The sequence below is a fragment of the Panthera leo genome, chromosome A2, assembly GCF_018350215.1.
Source record: "Panthera leo isolate Ple1 chromosome A2, P.leo_Ple1_pat1.1, whole genome shotgun sequence".
Taxonomy (NCBI): Eukaryota; Metazoa; Chordata; class Mammalia; order Carnivora; family Felidae; genus Panthera; species Panthera leo.
The window spans coordinates 167,609,381-167,630,806 of NC_056680.1; the positions used below are offsets into that span (position 1 = coordinate 167,609,381).

At 47.6% G+C, this 21,426-nt stretch overlaps 1 protein-coding gene across 5 annotated transcripts in view; it reads left to right on the forward strand.

The window, feature by feature from the left end:
- Positions 1-21,426, forward strand: part of DYNC2I1 (dynein 2 intermediate chain 1) — a 57,571-nt gene that overhangs the window by 14,074 nt on the left and 22,071 nt on the right. For 2 of the 5 annotated variants that reach the window (XM_042927275.1, XM_042927278.1), the window contains 9 exons: positions 4,171-4,247; positions 6,655-6,709; positions 9,521-9,583; positions 13,689-13,766; positions 14,329-14,545; positions 15,377-15,479; positions 17,859-17,988; positions 20,398-20,509; positions 21,263-21,348. In XM_042927275.1, the coding sequence (XP_042783209.1) occupies positions 4,171-4,247; positions 6,655-6,709; positions 9,521-9,583; positions 13,689-13,766; positions 14,329-14,545; positions 15,377-15,479; positions 17,859-17,988; positions 20,398-20,509; positions 21,263-21,348 (921 nt within the window). The remainder of the gene's footprint in view (positions 1-4,170; positions 4,248-6,654; positions 6,710-9,520; positions 9,584-13,688; positions 13,767-14,328; positions 14,546-15,376; positions 15,480-17,858; positions 17,989-20,397; positions 20,510-21,262; positions 21,349-21,426) is intronic. The other 3 variants (XM_042927276.1, XM_042927277.1, XM_042927279.1) reach the window with 3 other exon arrangements.

The window sequence follows — 21,426 nt, forward strand, 5'->3', positions numbered from 1 at the left end:
TAAAACCATTGCTTGCAAAGGGCCTGACGCTGCAGTTGCTTCATATTTTCCCATACTAATTGTATTTTTTGTTCTCGTGTGTACACTGTTTGCTGTGCTGTTTTTCCAGACTCTGAAGCAAAGCGATTTCATTCTCCTGCCTCTTGGCAGTGCTGCCTGTCAGGTGGAAGCAAAGCGAGGGGCAGGTGGTATGAGTCTCGGGGCCTCAGGCCTTCAGGGGCACAGACTGTGGTGGCTCAGCCAAAGCCTGGGACTCTGACTGACAGGTGCCCGTCCACCAAAGTGTGTCTGGTGGAGGAGTGCGTGTTAAGGATGTCCCAAAAAACCTTTGCTGTCGCTGCCTGGCCTCGTGACCATCCCAGCTGGCTCTTTGCTGAGTGCGATAAATCAGCCTGGTGCCTGCACCTTCTGGTACCTTCGCCAGCACCTTCCCTCACAGCGGGACTGCACCCCTACCCTGTCACCTGCAGCCTCCACCCCTCATCAGAACGCTGGTCATGTTTCTTAGCAGTTGTATGACAGGAGCAGTTTTATTAACCATGTGTTTATGTGTGTATCTCAAGTCCCTGGACCTCCCTTGGATCAGCCTCACTGTGTGTTTACATTCTTAGCCATGTACTCATGTCAACAAGCTGAGGGAGGCAGTAATTGAGAAGGGACCCTCACCGAGAGGTATTCATCCCTCTTGTGTTTTAAATCGCTTTCCCCAGGGGCACCTGGTGGCTCAGTTGGTTAAGCGTCCGGCTCTTGATTTTGGCTCAGGTCATGATGTCATGCTTCTTGAGTTCAAGCCCCATGTTGGGCTCTGTGCGGACAGTGTGGAGCCTGCTTGGGATTCTCTCTCTCCCTCTCTCTCTCTATTCCTCTCCCGCTCACACTCTCTCTTTCTCTCAAAAATAAATAAGTGAAGTTTAAAAAACATTAAAAAAAAATTCTTTCCCTAGATTAAAATCTTTTTAGTGTGTTTTTCTATTATTTTATTATGAACGTTCTTAAACATACAGCAAAATCGACAAGTTTCCACCACCTAGATCCTACCACTAACATTGTATTGAACTTGCCTATTTTACGTTCCCTAGATCACATCTAGTTCCTAGAAACAACCTGTTTGGTTCCCCACAGAAATGCCTTTTTGAGACTTGTCACAGTATATACATCTGGCCTAAGAAATGGCCCCATGTTAATAAAACCACTGCCTTCAACAATGCTCTTTCCATAAGGATTAACATAATAATTAGCCCCAGGAGAGACTCTTTTGACAAACTTCTTTCTTTTCAATAATTTGTTCATATTTGTGGACTGGCCACTGTGTGATGGCCTTTGTTCTATGTGCTGAGAACATAGCTGTGAACACAAATTTGTATTTTTGTGGTGTTTAAGTTTCATTGGAGGAGCCGTACAATAAAGAAAGAAATAAGTAGACAGTACATTAGAAGCGATTAGTGAGCACTGTGTATTTAACATTTCTCTTTGCCGTGACTTTCAGGCGCTCAAAATATGCTTTTTAACTTAGTTACTATGTTAGCCTGGTGATTGATGTAATTTCCGCTGAGGTGACCATCAAGTACAAGGGCCAGTATTACTAACTGTGTAACAGGTGTGAGCCAGGACCGTTCCCGGGGGTCGTGTTCTCCGTCATTCTCTCTCACTTTCTCTGTATGGTTTTTGGTCTGTTATTTTAACTGTGTGTGACTTTTATTGTGTGCCTCCTCCAGTTTCTCTTTTTTGTTTTTAAAGTAGGCTCCACACCCGAGGTAGGGCTTAAACTCACACCCTGAGATTGGGAGTCATGTGCTCAGGGTGCCTGGGGAGCTCAGTCTGTTGAGCTTCTGACTTTGCTCAGGTCAGGATCTCACAGTTGGTGAGTTCGAGCCCCGCATTGGGCTCTCTGTTGTCAGCACAGAGCCTGCTTCGGATCCTCTGTCCCCTACTCCCTCCACCCCTCCCCTGGTCGCTCTCTCCCTCTCAAAAATCAATAAAACATTTTTAAGAAATTAAAAAAAAAAAAGGTTCTCTCCCTCTGCCCCTCTCCCCCACTCACGTGCTCTCTTTATAAAATTAAAATATAAAAAGAAAAAACGAGTTGTGTGCTCTGCTGACTGAGCCAGCCAAGGGCCCCCATCCTCTAGTTGTTTTTGTTTTTTTAAAGTTTATTTTGAGAGAGAGAAAGAGAGAGCATGAGCATGAGCAAGCAGGGGAGGAGACAGGACGGGGGTGGGGAAGAGAGAGAGAGAGAGAGAGAGAGAGAGAGAGAGAGAGAATCCCAAGCAGGCTTTGCACTGTCAGCTCAGAGCCCGACTCAGGACTCGATCTCATGAATCACGAGATCATGACTTGAGCTGAAGTCAAGAGTTGGACGTTCAACCAACTGAACGACCCAGGCGCCCCACTCTTTCAGTTTTCAGGGACGAAGAAGGCATGCTTAAGCATAATAACTATAACAGAGTGTCTTCTAAAGGTAACTGAGCAATATTGACTTATCTACCAGAAGAATCCCGTGGCCCTAGCCCTCTATTAACCACTGCTGAACATGGACGTGCTCCTCTCTGCTTTTGGGGTAGTGACTTCAACAGGTCCTTGTGGGCATCTGTTGCTAGCCAGAACCCTCCTGACCAGCCCACACAGCTTGGGAACAAAGCACTGAGCTCATGGCTACCTTTTCTTTGTTTTCTTTTTATCTAGATAGCCATTAAATCATAATTTTTTCCTACCTAGAACTACTGATTTCATTTTCTCCCCATTCCAATGTATTTAGTAGACTGATGCCAGGCCTTTCTTCCTGTTAAACATGTAATTATACTTTTCTCTAATTAATTTTGGAAGAATTTTTAAATACAGGAAGAAGTAAAAAAAAAAAATTTATTCATGATCCCAGACTCAGAGATAATCAATTTAATAGTAAATATGTATATACTTACAATTCTTTTCCTATATGAAAATGAACTTTATAAATGAACTTTATAAAAATGCAAAATTAGAGTCATGCTATTTTTTCTCTTCATTCTGGAAAATAAATTAAAAAAATTTTTTTTAATGTTTATTTTTTTTGAGAGAGACACAGAGACAGAGCATGAGCGGGGGGGGGGGGGGGGGAGGGGAGAGGGGGAGACACAGAATCGGAAGCAGGCTCCAGGCGCCAAGCTGTCAGCACAGAGCCTGATGTGGGGCTTGAACTCACGAACCGTGAGATCATGACCTGAACCAAAGTTGGACACTTACCAGACCGAACCACCCAGGTGCCCCTGGAAAGTGATTTTTAACAACTGGATACTTAATGGCCATCTGGTATCCTTTCATATGGTCATAACCTTATTTATTTAACAAGTAACCTAATATTGAACATTCAGGTTTTTTGATTTCATAAATATTCTGTGACGAACAGATTTAAAACCTTAATACATGTCTTTGTTTTCTACGAATAATTTCCCAGAAGTAGAATTTATAGGTCGAAGAAAGTATTTGAATATTTTTAGCTATTTTTAAGGCTTTTGATACATGTTATGTATTGCCCTCCAGATTGTCTTCCTTAGTGAGTGATTTAGTCCTGCCTTCCTTCTGCTCTGCCCTCTTCAGGGATCAGTCCCCAGGTCTTGTAAGCTTTCCCTGCCCTAGGGAGGTACTCCCCTCGTCCCCTGGGGTCTTGTCACCAGCCAGCTCTCCCTCCAGACCCCCCACCCTGCAGGTCTTGCTTCCTGCCCACGCTTATTCAACAGATGCCTCTCTCGTTTCAGTGACCTACCTGGATATGTTGGTTTGCAATCTGATGGTTTTAATTTTATTTTTATAGATTCTCTTAATTCAAGAGAACATTGTTTACATTCTCTTTTTTGTAGGTAGATGGATCTCTGACGTAGCCACATTATGTTTGAAAGTGCATAATTTTAAGCAGTGCAAGGGACCAGTCAGATTTATCTGAAAGTAATATGAAATTGATAAGTATAAATTTCTTTGACTTACTGAGGTAATGTATCATCACCTTTTAGTACACCTTTTCTTATCTTCCTTACATTAAGTATACAATTCACTGAAGCTAGCTGGTAAAAACATACTTTAAAAGATTAGAGATGCTTTTGTGGAATTTTGAGTCCATGCTTGTTTTACAGAGTTCACTAATTACAGTTAATTTACTGTGATCTATTAATGAATGTCATGGAATTTTCTGTTCCATAGGACAGTGAGCACAGAAATCGGGGTGCAAGTTCAAGGAGAGATCCGACCAGCAGCCAGGAAGGATCATGCACTCTCTGGTGACTATTATGTGCACTGTGCTTCTTGAAGAATGCTTTAAAATGATTTTTTCTTACCGGTCCTGATTATAGCCAGTAAATGAAAGCGAAGTATGGGTATACTCATGTACTCCTGATACAACCCCTCCAAATTATATCCTAGGTACCCTGAAGTAGCTAGGAAACTTGTTATAAATTATTAGTCTTGTTTTGCTTTTTTAACATCTGCTCATACGAACTTGGAAAGTTAGCGCTGACTTTGGAGTGCGAGCGTGTGCGTGGGGGGGAGCCTCTGGCCTGTGGCACAGCCGGAGAGGGCGGGGCCGCTGCAGGCGGGCTCCTGGCACCCTTCCCTGCCAGCAGGTGCCCCCTGGCCAATGTGTATAAGTCAGAGCACAAATCAAATGTGCCTTCTTTGGCTTTGTAGCCTTGGCGAGGGCCAGGGTGCAGGCACCAACCTGCTGGAGTGGCAGGCCTGCCCCCTCTTGGGACGTTGGGTCGTCCTCCAGAGCCTTTTCTCCGCTGGTGAGGGTCTAAGGAGGGTACCTATTTTGTGTGGGTGTTGTGAAGGTTACGGATTAGAGTTTGTGTGTAAAGTCTTGTTTTGTTTGTAAGCTCTAGAGTTTTTAAAAGTTTTTATTTAAATTCCAGCTTAACACGCAGTGTTATATTTTATGTTAAATTCCAGTTAACATACAGCATTATATTAGATTCGGTGTAGAACACAGTGACTCAGCACTTCTGTACATCACCCGGTGCTCATCACAAGTGCATCCTCGTCCCCAACACCTGTTCCCCCATCCTCCCACCCACCTCCCCTCTGGTGACCAGCGGTGCGTTCTCTGCTTTGTCTCCGTTTCCTGGTTTGTCTGTCTCTCTTTAGGAGAAAAGAATTTGTTTCTTAAATTGCACATGTGAGTGAAATCATGTGGTATTTGTTTTCCTCTGACTGACCTTGCTGACTCCCTAGCTCCATCCGTGTTGTTGCAAATGGCAAGATTTCATTCTTTTTTATGCCCAACCAAGTAATATTCTTGTGTGTGTGTGTGTGTGTGTGTGTGTGTGTGTGTGTGTGTGTGTGTATGTGTGTATCACATCTTCCTTATCCATTCATCACTCGGTGGACACTGTTTCCATATCTAGGCTATTGTAGATAATGATGCTATAAACATCAGGGTGCATGTATCCCTTTGAATTAGTATTTTTATATTCTTTGGGTAAAAACCTAGTAGAGTCATTGCTGGCTCTTACGGTACTTGTGTATGTAGCTTTCTGAGGAACCCGCACCCCGTTCTCCACAGTGGCTGCACCAATTCTCGTTCCCGCCAAGAGCGCACGAGGGTTCCTTTTGCTCCACGTCCTGCCAACACTTGTCATTTCTTGTGTTGTTGATTTGAGCCGTTCTGACAGGTGTGAGGTGATAACTCATTGTAGTTTTGATTCGTATTTCCATGATAATCTGTGATGTTGAACATCTTGTCGTGTGTCTGTTGACCATCTGGGTCTTCTTTGGAGAAGTGCCCATTTTTTATTTGGATTATTCATTTTTTAGGTGTTGAGTTTTAGAAGTTCTCTGTATATTTTGGATACTAACCCTTCATCCGCTATGTCATTTGCAAATGTCTTCTCCCATTCCATGGGTGGCCTTTTTAGTTTTGTTGTTTCCTTCACTGTGCAGAAGCTTTTTATTTTGATGAAGATTACAGATTAGAGTTTGTGTGTATGCTCTTTTTGTATGTAAGCTCTAGATTTTAATTTGTTCTCTATGACAACCATATTTGGTAATTCTTTTTCACAGATCAGGGAAACTCAGGTTAAAAGTACTTTGCCTAAATTTTGAAGTTTGAGCAAACCTAGCACTTAGTCCTGGGGTGAAGGTTCCTAGACTTTGTATCGCAGACCTGCTGGGCTGCCTGGGGCTTCTGCTCAGTTCTCTGCTTCTTTAGACCACATGCTGTATTGAATTGGTGAGTCTAGGTTCTGAAAGTGAAGAATCTGAAAGCCTTAATTTTAGGTCCTAGCTAACATATAGCATGTGATTAAAAAATAGAACTTATTTCGAGTTAAATCTTTCTTTTGGGAATAAAGGTATGTTAAACGTAAAGTAATGTTTTTGATTCACTAATAAAATTACAGGAGTTTTCTAGAACTCTCATAAGGATATAGAGTCATACATAGAACTTTGTTAAAACACATAGTTTTTTCCCTCTACTGAGGATATTTTCTTTCTAGGGTTGCTGCTAGAACAATGAAAATGTAGGAAGACCTTGGTATTCCTTGCTCTAATGAAGCAGGCTTTGGAAGTTTGCCAGTGAATAGGGTTTCTTAGTCATATCAGATATTGCTAAGAGCCTTCATTGAAGTGTAAAATGTTTTAGGTTTCATGTCTTTGTTTAAAATTAATTTTGAATTTGGTCCTACTTTCTAGGTATGCAGAGAGTTTAGTAAGAAATAATGGAAAAGATAAAGACTCAAGAAAGAAGGTAAGACATTTATGTTTGTTTTATTTTTAAGTTTATTTATTTTGAGAGCGAGAGAGTGTGAGCAGGGGGGGGCCAGAGAGACAGAAGGAGAGAGAATCCCAAGCAGGTTCCGTGCTAACAGACATGGGGCTTGAACCCACAAACCGTGAGATGATGACCGGAGCTGAAATCAAGAGTCAGACGTTTAACCGACTGAGCCCCCCAGGGGCCCTTATGTTGATTTTCTTAGGCGGCAAGATTAGCCACGAGTGTCTGTTTGTGATTCCCCTTGATAGCAGAGCCTGAGACAGGCCTTGCCAGCAGGGGAGTTTTTCCTGAGTGGGTATTCCAGGAGGACATAGTAGACATATTTAGGTTAAAAGACTCAAATAGATGGAGAGTGGAAAACTGGACAAGATAAAGCATCAGACGGCAAGTGTGTCATTGCTCCAGTGCCTGCCCTAGTGTCAGACAGAAGTGACTCGGAGACAGATATCGAAGGACCTGCGTGATGGTACAACAGTTAGCTCACAGGACGATGCCACGATTATAAGTGCACGTGCACCTAACAAAAGAGCCTTAAGATACAGAACTACAGGGAGAAATAGAGAAGCTCTACGGTAGCAGAGCCTTTGGCGCCCCTGGTCACTAGCGGATAGAGCAGCAGTGTTTCACCCAGTACATTAGGCCACTTGTAGGAAGGGACAAGCTCCTGGAGACATAAATCCCCGCGGCTGCCTCCGGAAGAGTCGGAAGTCAGGCGAGTGAGGGAATCGTGTCAGTATTAAAGTCTTCCCGCAGGGAAGCCTGGGCCCAGGCCTCGCCTGCAAGCTCTGTCTGCAAGCTCTGTCCTCCGTCTGGCGTCAGCACCAGCACCAGCACCAGCACCAGCACGCCGCCCACGGCCCCGCCCTCCCGCCACGGTCTCCGTGCTGGTGAGCGGTTGTCAGTCTTTGTGTTGCAGCCCCGCGTCATGTTTCCCATCAGAGGAGTCTTCATGGAGATGGTCGCTGCGAAGTGCCGGGCTCTGGGCTTTTAATTATCATCCAACCATTCTCTTAGTTTGTTGTTTTGTTATTATAGGTAGTGTGGCAAGCAGATTTGGGTTATTATTTATGAAGAACAATTTTTTCTGTCCCTTTCTTTGGTAGTTGTCTGAAACCCGTGACACTGAGAGAATCATCTTTAACATTTGTGCCAGATTTTTATGTGTCGCTTTATTCCATGTACATACACGAAACACATGTACTTTTACATAAATTAGATCACACGGCATGTGTTGTTTTGATGTGGGTTTGTTTTATTCATTCAGTTTTGGGGGCTGGTTGGAGCACTCACCACCTAAGGAAAAAAAGCCTTACAGAGACTGCTTCCCCTGTATTCTTTTCTCTGTGTAATCTTTTACAGCCGTGTATGAATGTTTATATTTGGTAACTGGGGACACCTTTTTTCCTCCATGCACACACACCTCCACTCCCCTGCAACATCTTGTTTTTCCTAGTGCATTGTGGAAACCGTTCAGTTCGAGGGGCGCAGACCTCCCTCACGCTTTTTGTGGGTAAATTCTTGAACTGGAGTTGTTGGATGATAATAATATAGATTTTTTTTTTCATGTTTTCCTTCTATCTCCCACTTCTTTTCATGAGCTCTAGATTAGCACTGTTCATTAGAGTTATAACGTGAGCCACATTTGTAGTTATAAACTTTGTAGTAGTCACATTAAAGAAGCAAAAAAAATTCATTTCAATAATATGTTATAATCAATATTTCTGAAATATCTTTTCAACATGTAATCAATATAAAAAATTATCAGTGAGATATTTTACATTCTTTTTTTTTTTTTTGCCAGTGGAGCGAAATGTATGATTTTTTTTTTTTCCTGAAAGATTCTTGAAGGTATTTGACAGCTTGTTTTGGCTTATGAATTGGGTCATATGTTTTGTAGCATCGATGCTGAGTGTATCTTCGTTGAATTCTTCAGCATTATGGAAAGCCTACAATATGCCAGAGTAATTTTCTGGACACACGGAGAAGTCCTTATTCTCTTCATGGTTATACACCATGCCGTCTCCAGTCTTATGCACTGAATAGTTGTGGGTAGTGAGGTCTAGGACTTGTGCCTTCCTGGTGCCGTGACCACTACAGGATTGGAAGTCAGTTTCCTCACCGGTGCAGGGTCACTGGCACTGGGAAGTAGGTCCGGTGGTGCCCCCTTATCCGTGGTTCAGATACCCGCGGGGAGCAACGGGCCGGAAGCAGACGACTGTCTTCGGACGTATCATCAGACGTCAGTAGTAGCCCAATGCTGTGTCACACGCCTGCTTACCCCCCTCCCTTCGCCTCGTCACGTGGGCATTTCACCATCTCACATCATCACAGGGAGGGGCGAATGCAGGACAGTAGGTATTTTGAGAGAGACACCAGAGTCACTTAACTTTTATTACAGGATATCATTATAATTGTTCTGTTTTGTTATTAGTTATTGTTGCTAATCTTTTACTGTGCCTAATTTATAAATTAAACTTAAATTAAATCATAGGTGTTGTATGTATAGGAAAAAACGTGGCATGTGTACGGTTTGGGACCATCCACGGTTTTAGGCATCTATTGGGGGTCTTGGAATGCATCCCTGTGGCTGGGGGGGGGGGCGGGGACCACAATTATTCCCATTTCTCAGAGGGGAAAACCGAGGCACAGGATTACTTGCCCTCAGTGACCTTGTTTGTGCACCTCGGGGCCAGAACCCAGGTCTTCAGCCACTGAGGGCAGTGCCTTCATGGGGGACCAGGTGTATCAGTGGTTGGCCTGACCGGCTCTGCTATCTTCCACCAGAGCTGCCGAGAGGGCTCCGCAGTGTGGAAGCAGGCTCTGAGGCCAGGAAGTGCAGAAATTGCGGTAAGGAGAGTATGTCTTTTATATTTTGCCAAAGACATGCTTTTACTCATCATACTTTGCTTTCATAGTGCCTTTTTATTAGGGTAATCATTATTCCTTTTATTTATTTAATATTTATTTTGAGAGAGACACATAGCATGAGCGGAGGAGGGGCAGAGAGAGACGGGTGACACAGAATCTGAAGCAGGCTTCAGGCTCCAAGCTATCAGCACACAGCCCGACGCGGAGCTCCAGCCCACAAATCGTGAGATCGTGACCTGAGCTGACGTCGGACGTTTAACCGACTGAGCCACCCAGGCGCCCCATCATTATTCCTTTTAGACAGCAGAACATTGGTATGAAGGGAAGGAATAGATTTTAATGACATTTAATTTGCATCTGAGAGTCCTGGGTGGTGCCAAAGGCATCTTGTGCTTGGGCTGGAAGGAGGTGACTGGTTCACTGGGCAGGAGCTTGGATGCCGCGGCCTCCCTCTGTCAGGGAGAGGAGAAGGCTTTGCAAAGAGCATGGCAGGGAGGAGGTTCCAGCTAAGTGAACAGCCAGCCTTTTCATCTGTGCCCTGTATTCAAATTCAAGAAGGTTGAGGAGGATTGAAGGAGCCAACTAAAAGATGAGATTCGTCATCGGTGAGACAGTCAAGGTAACAGATAATTTTCAGAAATATGAGGCAAACCAGGGAGATCAAGGCAATGGCACTATCCTCTTATAAGAGTTCTTTCCAGAACTGACCAGTCAGGCATCAGGCACTGTACTGTCCTAGACTCTGGGCCTAAAGTTCTTCCTTGTCCAGCCAGAAAGCGGGACGCAGGATTAAAATGTGAGAGATGGCTGATGTCTGGGAGGAGACAAGAGCCCCGATTAAGGTCCTTGCTCCGTTTTTATTAGGATCAAAAGGCTTACAAACATGTTGATGGACGTGCACAAAGAGACAATAAATCTGGGAACATTAACTCATGGGCATGAGGAAAAGGGGGTTTTGAAGATATACGGTGTTAGAGGTTTGGGTCAATATAAACCAAAATCCTGGCCCAGGGCAGATGGATGTTAACAGCAGACTTGAGGCACCGTGTCTGTTTATCTTACCAGCCTAGGGAACAAGACAGACAGAGCTTGCTACCTCAGGGTCAACAAGGCACCTTTCTTTTGCTAATCGGCTCCATTCTGGGCAGCTTCATCCTGCAGTGGCCTATAGCCCTATTTACCTGTTTACTTAATTTGGTGCTTCCTTCCTGTGAGAGCAGCTTTCTGCTATAGTACTAAATTGGGGGGTGAATCCACCCTGCATGCCTAATCTTATTTACCTCATATAGCTTTGTATTGGGGCCTTTGCCCTGCCCTCTCTATCCTGGGGCCTGGGCCCCATCCCCTCTATCCTGGGGCCTGGGCCCCATCCCCTCTATCCTGGGGCCTGGGCCCCATCCCCTCTACCCTGGGGCTTTGGCCCTGCCTTCCCTATCCTGGGGCCTGGGCCCTGCCCCCTCTATTCTGGGGCTTTGGTCCCGCCCTCTCTCTCCTGGGGCTTTGGCCCTGCCCTCTCTATCCTGGGGCCTCTGCCCTCTGCCCTCCCTCCCCCCCATCCTGGGACTCCTGTACCTATTTACCTGATCCTGTTTACCCAAACTTGGGTGTGAGCATTCTATGGCCTTGTAATTCTTTATGCCTTGTGAACCCATCAGTGCAGGCTCAGGGAATTCCTAAGCTTATTCCCCACACTCTGCTTAATGCCACTGATGAAGGGGCAGTTGGGCTCTGCTGGTGGTACTTTTGTTGTCATCGTCTCTGGCTGGGTTTGAGCTCTGCAGAGAAGTGACACATCGGCCCTGCCGTCCCCTGGAGGAGAGGCTGGCCCACTCTGGGAGTGTGTTGTTTGCTGGGACGTGTGCAGAGCCCCTGTGGGTGAGGTGTCAGGGGTCCTCGGGAGCTGAACGGGATTGGGCAGTGTGATGCCCGAGATGTGCTTAAAACTTCTGCACACATTTTTGTTTCTCTTATCAGTTAACAGGTGTCTTATCTGTTGATGCAATAAATGTAATGTGTCATTCGCTGTAATTAACAGTGACTTTATATGACAGTGTGCCCAAAGGACCTTTTTCCGGAGTAGTTCTTCCTAAAAAGTATCAGCATAAAGTAACTTCCCAACCCCAGGCAGTGAGGTGTCCTTAATAATCCCGTCAGTCCTGTTCACTTTGAGAAAGTCAGACCAGATATTATCCACTTTGAGGAGCAGCTAGAATCTGCGTGGCGTGAAGTGTTGGTTTTCTGGCACTGTTTACTGCACGGCACTTTATCGGGTTCTGGAAGGCGCCCGGCCACGTCACTGAATGCCTCCCGAACTCCATCTTCTCTTGGCTGACCCTGCCGTTCTCCTCCTGGCTGGCCCTGCCGTTCTCCTCCTGGCTGGCCCTGCCGTTCTCCTCCTCCTGGATGGCCCTGCCGTCCTCCTCCTGGCTGTCCCTGCCGTCCTCCTCCTGGCTGGCCCTGCCGTTCTCCTCCTCCTGGCTGGCCCTGCCGTTCTCCTCCTCCTGGATGGCCCTGCCGTCCTCCTCCTGGCTGGCCCTGCCGTCCTCCTCCAGGCTGTCCCTGCCGTCCTCCTCCTGGCTGGCCCTGCCGTTCTCCTCCTCCAGGCTGTCCCTGCCGTCCTCCTCCTCCTGGATGGCCCTGCCGTCCTCCTCCAGGCTGTCCCTGCCGTCCTCCTCCAGGCTGGCCCTGCCGTCCTCCTCCAGGCTGTCCCTGCCGTCCTCCTCCAGGCTGGCCCTGCCGTCCTCCTCCAGGCTGGCCCCGCCGTCCTCCTCCAGGCTGGCCCTGCCGTCCTCCTCACGCTCAGCACATCCAAGCCATGCTTCCCACCCTCCCCATGGACTCCCTCCCCCACCTCTGTGCCTCTTCTGGTTGAGGTGCCAGCATCCGCCCAGTTTTCACCCGTGAAAACCTGGGGATCATTTCTTTCCCACCGTCGTCCTGCCCCTCTGCACCCAAGCCCAGAGGGTCCCCTTTATCGGCGCGCTTGCTGCCCCTGGGATCAGAGCTGGAGCGCTTCTGGGGAACGTTTGGTGTGGGGGCGCCCTCCAGCAAGGGTGGGGCTACCTAGGTGTGGACGTGGGTGTGCCGTGGTCACATTTCTCTCCCAGAGGGTCTCTGTGCTTGAGTGAACGGGAGGGCGTGCGTGCGGCAGGGAGGGTTTGCTGGGCTGAGGATGAGGGGTGGGGGAGGTGCCTTATCTGCGCCTGCGTGACACGGCGGTGCTGTGTTGCGGGTCGGTAGGATGTGGACAAGAGGAGGAATGGCTTCGGGGTGGGAAGGACGAGGTTTCTAAACACGTATTTCGTTTTCGCTCCCCTCTTATCCTGGAAACCCGGAATATGTTTCTACTTGGTTTTCCTGGTAGCCTCTTACGGTCCTGAAGATCCAGACCAGGGTGGCTTTAGGGTGATCTAAGCTCACCTCCCAAACCCCCAGAGCCCGACGGGGCACGCCTCCCACTGTAGGGCTTGGAGAATCCCCCCCGGTGAGCCCCAGGCCTGGAGGGCAAAGCCACGAGGCAGGAGCGCTCTGGGTCTGCGGGGCCAGTGTTGGCACAGCCTGTCTGCCCTCCGTGAAGAGACCAGGGACGCTCTGAGAACGCCCTGTTACACATCTCGTCAGAATTGTACGCTTTCTCAGAAAGGACGAGTTCATTAGCTTTTGTCTCTTTATGGTCATACTGGTTAGCGAGGTATTTCTTAAAGAATTTGCAGTTAGGTTGTGTTACTGTTATAAATGCATTTTAAAATTGGGGCGCCTGGGTGGCTCAGTCGGTTCAGCGGCCGACTTCGGCTCAGGTCACGATCTCGCGGTTCGTGGGTTCGAGCCCCGCGTCGGGCTCTGTGCTGACGGCTCGGAGCCTGGAGCCTGCTTCGAATTCTGTGTCTCCTTCCCTCTCTGCCTCTCCACCATTCACGCTCTGTCTACCCTTTCTCTCAGAAATAAGTAAACATTAAAAAAAATTTAAATACATTTTAAAGTTAGCAACATTAAATGAATCTTAGAAAACATATTTTCCCAATCTATTTGCAAATTCAAATTTGCTATTGAATTTTTTTGTTATGTGTTTGGTTTTTGCCCCCAGGAAATTGAAAAGGAAGACGCTGATATAGAAAATGCTGGAACTGATGAATATACACCTTGTTTGGAAGATGATTTTGAAGTTTGTATAACAGTTAAAATTTTTCTCAGCTTAAAAATCATTTGTTCTTAAAATTTGCTTAAGTACAGTAACTTAATGGCTTCATTTCTCTCTCTTTGCTACTTTTACTCCACCTGTGTTTCATTTAGGCTTGTTACCAATAACAGGTGCTGTCGCCTGTCAGTGCCACCAGGTGATGGGGTTGAGTGATTTTACAGTTTAACCCATTAAGTGCACGGCATCCAAACGTGTGTGTATGTTTGAGTGAATGTACGTGTGAGTGGAGTGTGTATATTTACTTACACTCTCACATTCTCAGCACAAAAACGTTTGCGTGCTTCTGTTGTTAAGAGCTGTCTGTGTATGTAAATCTATACAGTGCAGTTCATTTTTAGAGAATAAGGCAGCAGTCCATACAGATTTATAGCTCAGTGGTGTTGAAATCAGTTAACTATAAAAACCTTTCTTAGCCATAATGAGAATTTTGTCTGTTTTAAGTTCTAATTTGCATGTTTTGTTTCATATGAGTGTTGTTTAAGGTCGGTTTGTCTTAAAGGTTCCAGGGTGTAATTATCGTTTGTAGGACTACGAAGATGACTTTGAGGTTTGTGATGGAGATGACGATGTGTCAAATGAACTGGAACCAAAAGAGAAAATCGAAGAGCTTCCTCTGGCTAGAAAAAAGGAGATACAAGAAATTCAGGAAGCCATTAACGCAGAAAACGAAAGGATTGGCGAGTTGTCCTGCAAACTGTCTCAGAAGCGAGGTCTGACGGAGGGTGAGAGGGAGGCAGAGACAGGTGCGCATCTGTCTCAGGGGACAGTGGGTGCCCGAGCCTGCACGGTCCTTGTGGGTGGAATTCTTCTAATCTTAGGTGGCAGATGTGTGAGTGTCCCGTGCTCCCACGACGATGCCAGGCGACTGTAACGTGTGATAGGGACTGTCTTCGGGGAAAACAGCTGCACGCGGCCTCTGGTCAGCGCCTGCAGCCTGCGGGTGGCTGTGAGCACGTGTCAGCCTGTGGGTGCTCAGGCAGGAAGCGCCAGTCCTGGACGCGGCCCTGCTCCCCTTTCCCCGTCTGCAGCACGTGCGCTTGTTTTCTGAGGCCGCTGTCTTTGACCTTCCACAAGGAAAGCGTGTCAGCAGGAGGCTCAGGGTGGGGGCAGCAGAGCCCAGGGCCAGCTCGGGGAGACGGGTTCAGGAATGTGGCCCTCCGAACCGGTCTCGAACACTCCTAAGTGAGCCCTTCTTTCTCGGATTTCCTGTGCAAAATGAGAAACGTGTCCAGCTCAAAAATTCTTGGTGTCTCCACATGATAAATATTTTAAAAGTAGGAGTAAATATTTTAAAGTCACTGAAAGAGAATAAGTAATAATTAGTAATTAATACAACTAATTATGATTAGCAGTTAATATAGTCATCCGAGCGAAAGTTAGGCAGAGTGCTTCTTATGCTCCTGTTTTGCATCCTGCTGCAGAGGTAGCAAAACTGAGATGGCCAGTGCAGACGTATAGAACGTTCTCCCGAGTTTGTAGAGAAACCAGTGTCTCTGAAGCCGGGGAAGCTGTCCTGTGTGAAAGAAGTACTTCAGTTGTACAAAATAGCTTTTTTTGTTGTTTTTTTTGTTTAGATGCAAACAGTTCCCCTTCCAGAGCCCCTGTTTGTGGAATTTTCATGGATTTTGCGACAGCCTCACGCCGACAGAAGAGTCGGACTCAGGCCCTTAAGCAAAAGTAGGTGTGTTGGGAATTTGTGAAGGGTATTAATGGAATTTTAATGTACTTCAACATAAAAAAAAATAGAGGCCTTCTTTCTTACTTTCACTACGGACTTTAGGTACATTTTTAGATTTGTGCTCCGCTTGTCCACGTTCAGACACCACGTTGCTAGTTAAGTGTGTGCACCTCTGTTTCTCCTGCGGCACCTGGGGGCTTTGCCCTAGGTTGGCCGCCACAGGGTCACAGTCGCGCATTCTCTGAACGCAGCGGACCCTTCTGCCTGTCCGGGGGCCGCTCCCACTCGAGGTCCATCGCCTAGTGCATCAGTTCCTCGGATGAGGAAGCTGAGGAACCTGGGACGGTTAAGGGTACGAAGGGCCGGTGACACGTACCGAGTGTGACTTTCCTTCCGTGCCTCAGGCACTGTGCTCCCTGTGTGGTAACTGCTTGGCTCCGCCCCTGCAGCCCCATTTTGTAGATGAGGAAAGTGAGGCTCCAGGTTGACATCTGATGAGTGGTGGAGCTGAGTTTTGAACTCAGGACTACAAGACGTCACAGTCCAAGCTTATAATTACCGTCTTATAATTATAAGTCCAAGCTTATAATTACCGTACAGTCAGAAATTTATGAAAGTCAGAGGAGGTAGGCTCAAGTCAAGGGTCTATCATATTAAACTCAAATATGATTTAGGAGTAAATGTAAAAATTAAATATGTTTTTAAAAACTGTTTAAAATCCATCATACTATCTAGCTCAGTACATAGCCTTAGTAGGTGCTCAGTAAACTTTCCTGAATGAACAAATAAATCATGAATAATAAGTTTTCACATCATTTTTGTTGTCCTCATATTTTGGACCTCCTATTGAGGTAAGTAAAACCAATTTTTGCCACTATGGCTAGGGTTTGTTTTTCCTTTAATCTCATTCAAGTCTTGGATACTCCATCTGGTTTAAAATAATTTAAAAAAAAAAAAATTTTTTTTTTAACGTTTATTTATTTTTGAGACAGAGAGAGACAAAACATGAACGGGGGAGGGTCAGAGAGAGCGGGAGACACAGAATTGGAAGCAGGCTCCAGGCTCTGAGCCATCAGCCCAGAGCCCGATGCGGGGCTCGAACTCACGGACCGCGAGATCGTGACCTGAGCCGAAGTCGGCCGCTTAACTGACTGAGCCACCCAGGCGCCCCTGGTTTAAAATAATTTTTATAAATTCAGAAACAATCAGAACCACACAGTGTTCTTATGTTTAGGCATGTATATAAAGGTTGTATATATGTGTGTGTGTGTATATATACATATGTGTGTGTGTGTGTGTGTGTGTGTATGAAGTTGTATATATGTTTAGGCATCTATATAAAGGTAAGATAAAACTATATTTTACAAAGCAAGAAGATGAATATTTCCAAGTTCTGTATAGTGATTGTCATGGGCTCTAGGGGTTAGGGGTGCGTCAGGGAGGGGCCCTAAGTGGGTACAGGTTGCCCCTAGTTTTCGTGGTCCTGACATCAGGCAGCATGTCCTGGGACGTTACCATATCGTGATACCTCATGTGTACACATATTACATGCATTTTTTAAGCTCAGAAATTACACTAAATATGGGAGACTGGAGGCAATAATTTGGGAAGATGGTGACAGTGGTCAGAGAATAAGGTTATGCAAAGGTGGCAGTTACTGGCAAAGGCCAAAATGGGTGCACAAGGAAGAAAGGAGCAGATCTCCTTTGCAAGGTGCCCAGGTGGTGGAGGACCATTCGCCACCTGCAGACTGAGCAGCACCTGTGTGGAAATCACAGAAAGGAAAGAAAGGAAACTGTGCCCAGGCCGAGCTCGTATTCCACTGGGGGTGAGCAGTGAAGACAGGGACTGGTCCTGGGCATGCCATGTTAGGGCGGCTGGAAGGAGGAGGCCAGAGGGAACCATGTGCCAGCAGTGTCTTGGCAGCCTCACCGGGCAGGAGGGGCGACGGGCCGGGTCATGTGATGCGTGGCCACGTCCTGTCTGGTCACCTCGGAAGAGTGGCCTAAAGGACAGCACACACCTGGCCAGCTGTGCTCTGGCCACAGCTCAGGTGACATCACAGAATGTAACCCTTCTGGTTGAGACATCAATTCATGGAGTAAAGTAATTGCTGTCCATGAAATTTCTAGAGTGCACATATTGTAACTTTATTTTGTGTTCACTCAGGTGCACTGAATTAGAAGAATCAAAATTTGGTTCGTTCTGTTTTCGCATTGTTGATGCACATGACCGTGTTATTTTTAACAACTATTAAATACCTCAGACTCACACCCACACAAAAACTCTGCATCTGATCATAAGGTTCCTTGCACTCTCTCTGTCCTTCCCTTTGCATCCTATTCAATTTAATTTTTGTCTCGTTTCCAATTTTGAAGGGCACGCAGTACAAAACTGCTTCGGCTCATTGACTTGGATTTTTCACTCACTTTCTCTCTCTTGGACCTACCACCAGTAAATGAGTATGACATGTATATCAGAAACTTCGGGAGAAAAAACACCAAGCAGGTTAGTATAAGACGTATTCACGGGGTGACGGAATGCAGGTGGCGCACGCTAAGGTGTACTTGAGCCGCCCCGTGTCTCGTCTCCGAACGCTAGAGCTTGGGGGTGGTGTGTGGAGGGGGTGGACTTGAGGAAGAAGGGACCCCTTTGTCACGTGGCTCTCACTAACCCGGAGCCCGTGCAGGCGTTCCCAGGGCTCCAGAGCAGGGGTGTATGGCCCACGTGGGACGGGGCACGCTCCCAGACTTGCAGATGGTTTATTTAAAGTCCGGCAGAACGTTACGTCTGTCGCGTTCCACCCGCCCTCCCACGCAGGTCTCCGGGTGCCAGGCCCCCGTCCCTGTCGGCCTTCCTCTCATTTACCTGTGGGTGCTTCATCGCCCGCGTCTGTTCTCTAGGGGACTCCTTCCCTCAGGACTTACGCTGTACCTCTCTCTTATTCCGGAGCTCTCTACCCACACCGCACAACTAGTTACGGAGCCGTCCGACCTCCCAGCAAGGTTGTAAAGTGTCTGAAGTCAGGAATCACCTCTTAGGTTTCCGTTCTGTCCCTGATGGCGTCAGCAGTGAGCGGGTGCCTGTGTTAGGTTATCATTCTGTCCCCGATGGCGTCAGCAGTGAGCGGTGCTTGTGTTAGGTTATCATTCTGTCCCCGATGGCGTCAGCAGTGAGCGGTGCTTGTGTTAGGTTATCATTCTGTCCCCGATGGCGTCAGCAGTGAGCGGTGCTTGTGTTAGTTTATCATTCTGTCCCCGATGGCATCAGCAGTGAGCGGGTGCCTGTGTTAGGTTATCATTCTGTCCCCGATGGCGTCAGCAGTGAGTGGGTGCCTGTGTTAGGTTATCATTCTGTCTCCGATGGCATCAGCAGCGAGCGGGTGCTTGTGTTAGGTTATCATTCTGTCCCTGATGGCGTCAGCAGTGAGTGGTGCTTGTGTTAGGTTATCATTCTGTCCCCGATGGCGTCAGCAGTGAGTGGGTGCCTGTGTTAGGTTATCCTTCTGTCCCCGATGGCATCAGCAGCGAGCGGGTCTGGGGTGTGGTCGCCATCTGTCACAGGGTGGCGGGAAGAAGGTCACAGGGTGAAGCTCGGAAAGCTGGCTTCACAGATGGCTCCCTTAGGCCTGCAGTGGAGTATTTAGCTTCTTTGCTCATCGTCCTCGTCTCACAGCTATTAGGAACAAAATGATCTTTGCCGAAGCACGTACCTGTTGGAAACCTGAGTTGTGTTTGGTTTTGCAGAGCCAGTAGGTTCTAAGAGGATAGGATGTTGGTGTGCTAGGTGGGAGTATTTTCTTTTTGTTTTTTTTAAGTTTACTTATTTCTTTTGAGAGAGAACATGCATGCGTGAGCAGGGGAGGGGCAGAGAGAGAGAGGGATAGAGAGAGACGGAATCCCAAGCAGGCTCCATGCTGTCAGCACAGAGCCCAGTTCGGGGCTCGATTGCAGGAACCCTGAGATCATGACCCGACCTGAAATCAGGAGTCCGAGACTCAACCACCAGAGGAGCCTCCCAGGCACCCCCAGGGGGCACTGTTTCCAAACCAAAGCTAAATTGTTTTGCCCTGGATAAGGGAGTGTCTGTGTTGTGTGGACAGAGGTCCAAGCCCTTGGATTCCCGCTGGAAGACTTAAGTGGGGGGAACCTGCGCTCGAATAAAGACTAAGGACGGCGGGAGGGAAGCAGCCATCACGGAGCAGTTTCTTGAAAGGCAAGTTCACTCTCCAGGTGGGAGAGCCGTCAGCTTCCCCGCTGGAACCAGGCTGGAACCGCCCGGGTTGCTTTGGGTTTGGATGTTACTGGTCTCTCCGGGCTGGGAGGAGCTGGGAGGGGCTGGGGCTGCTGCAGGGTGGTCTCTGAGGGTCGTGCTTCCGACCCTTGGGGGAACTCCTTCCCCAGACTGGGAGGGGGGTCATCTGACCCTCCGAGGTTTGTGGGAAACTCGGGGCAGCCTTTCTCTGTCTGGGGAGGGCCTGTGCCCTCAGTGTGCATGCATCATGTCGAGTCTAGGGGTTCCCCGGGGTGGGGTGGAGGAGGGCCGCGGGCTCTGGGTCTGTCAGCCCCAAGGCCTTGGAAGCCACGAGGTCAGGACCTTGAGCTCCAGGGTTTTAATGTGCAGCTTTCGCGTCATCACTGTTCTTGCCTCCAGCTGGTGCCTCACCCTTCCCTCCTAGGACTGGGGACTCTGCATCCCTTCCAGCACCCTTCGCTGGTCTACCTGACAGTCTGGGGTGACTTTCTAAAACATTTGAGACCCAAGTGGTCTTTGCAAGATGGTTATTTATGTCTCGATACTTTTGGGGAAAGCAAGAAGACTCATTATTAACTTTACCATTTTTAATTTTTTTCCAGTAATGAGAAATTGCTCTGAAGTTGAGGTGTGGTGCTAATTCCAGCGTATCTTTTTGTTAAGGCATATGTTCAGTACAATGAAGATAATGTTGACAGAGACACCCAGACCGAAGAGGTAGAGACCAGGGGAGTGTGGAGCCAGCACCCGGGAGAGGGCACGGCCGTGTCGGGGGGTGAGCAAGCCTTTGCTCTTGACCGTTGAAAGGGCCGTGTCTTTACATTAATTTTGGTATTGTGTTCATGACCTTTCTTGTCCTTTCTTCTTAGACCTTTCTCTTGGGTTGGGTGGCTAGTGTGTGACAAGGGCAACACCCAGTCTTCTCTACAAGCTTTAGGGAACCACTACCCTTAGTGCGGAGCTGGAGGCCCAGTCTGGGTCTTGACCAGGGTTTATAATACTTTTATTCCTCAACATCGGGAGAGTCCACGTTCCAAACAAGCACTTGTAAATGGGCTTTGGAGCCCTTTCTGCTCTTAAGTTGGGACCAGCCTGCCCTCATGTATTAGGTGCAGTCTGCAGGCGTGTCGCCTGGTACAGAGGGAAGGCCCAAAGGATACACGCCGTCCTGCTTGGTAACAGTTGCTTTCCCAGGACGTGACCCTGCGGCTGGGGCCCCAGCCGCCGCTTTCCTCAGGTGAGCTGTGTGGAGAGAAAAGAGGGGACCCGAACATGAGACTTATGTAATGATTGCATTGATGCCTTTATTCTCCTTGCTGCATTTCAGTAGGGTCCTGCGTACAGACTTTCTGTAAAACAAGATGCAGTTGTGTTTGAAAACACCGCGGTAGATCTAGAGAATGCAATGTAAAATTCTTCGACTTTTCCCTCCAGGGCTCTTAGCATTCGTTTCTAACAGCTCTTTGAACCCTAAGGTGTGTGAAACGTGATGGTAGTCGGTTGGTTCAGCACAGCCTGGTCTCTTTAGGGAGTGGCAGCGGAGACCCCTGTGACACTGGTGCCCCGAAGGTCAACACGCCCAGGCTGTCCCGCTTCCTTCGGGCCGCTTGCCAGGTACGCGCTGCCCTGTGTCCATCGCACCCTGGCCCCCGCGGGCACGTGTCCCACACGTGCGTGTCAGCTGCTTACATT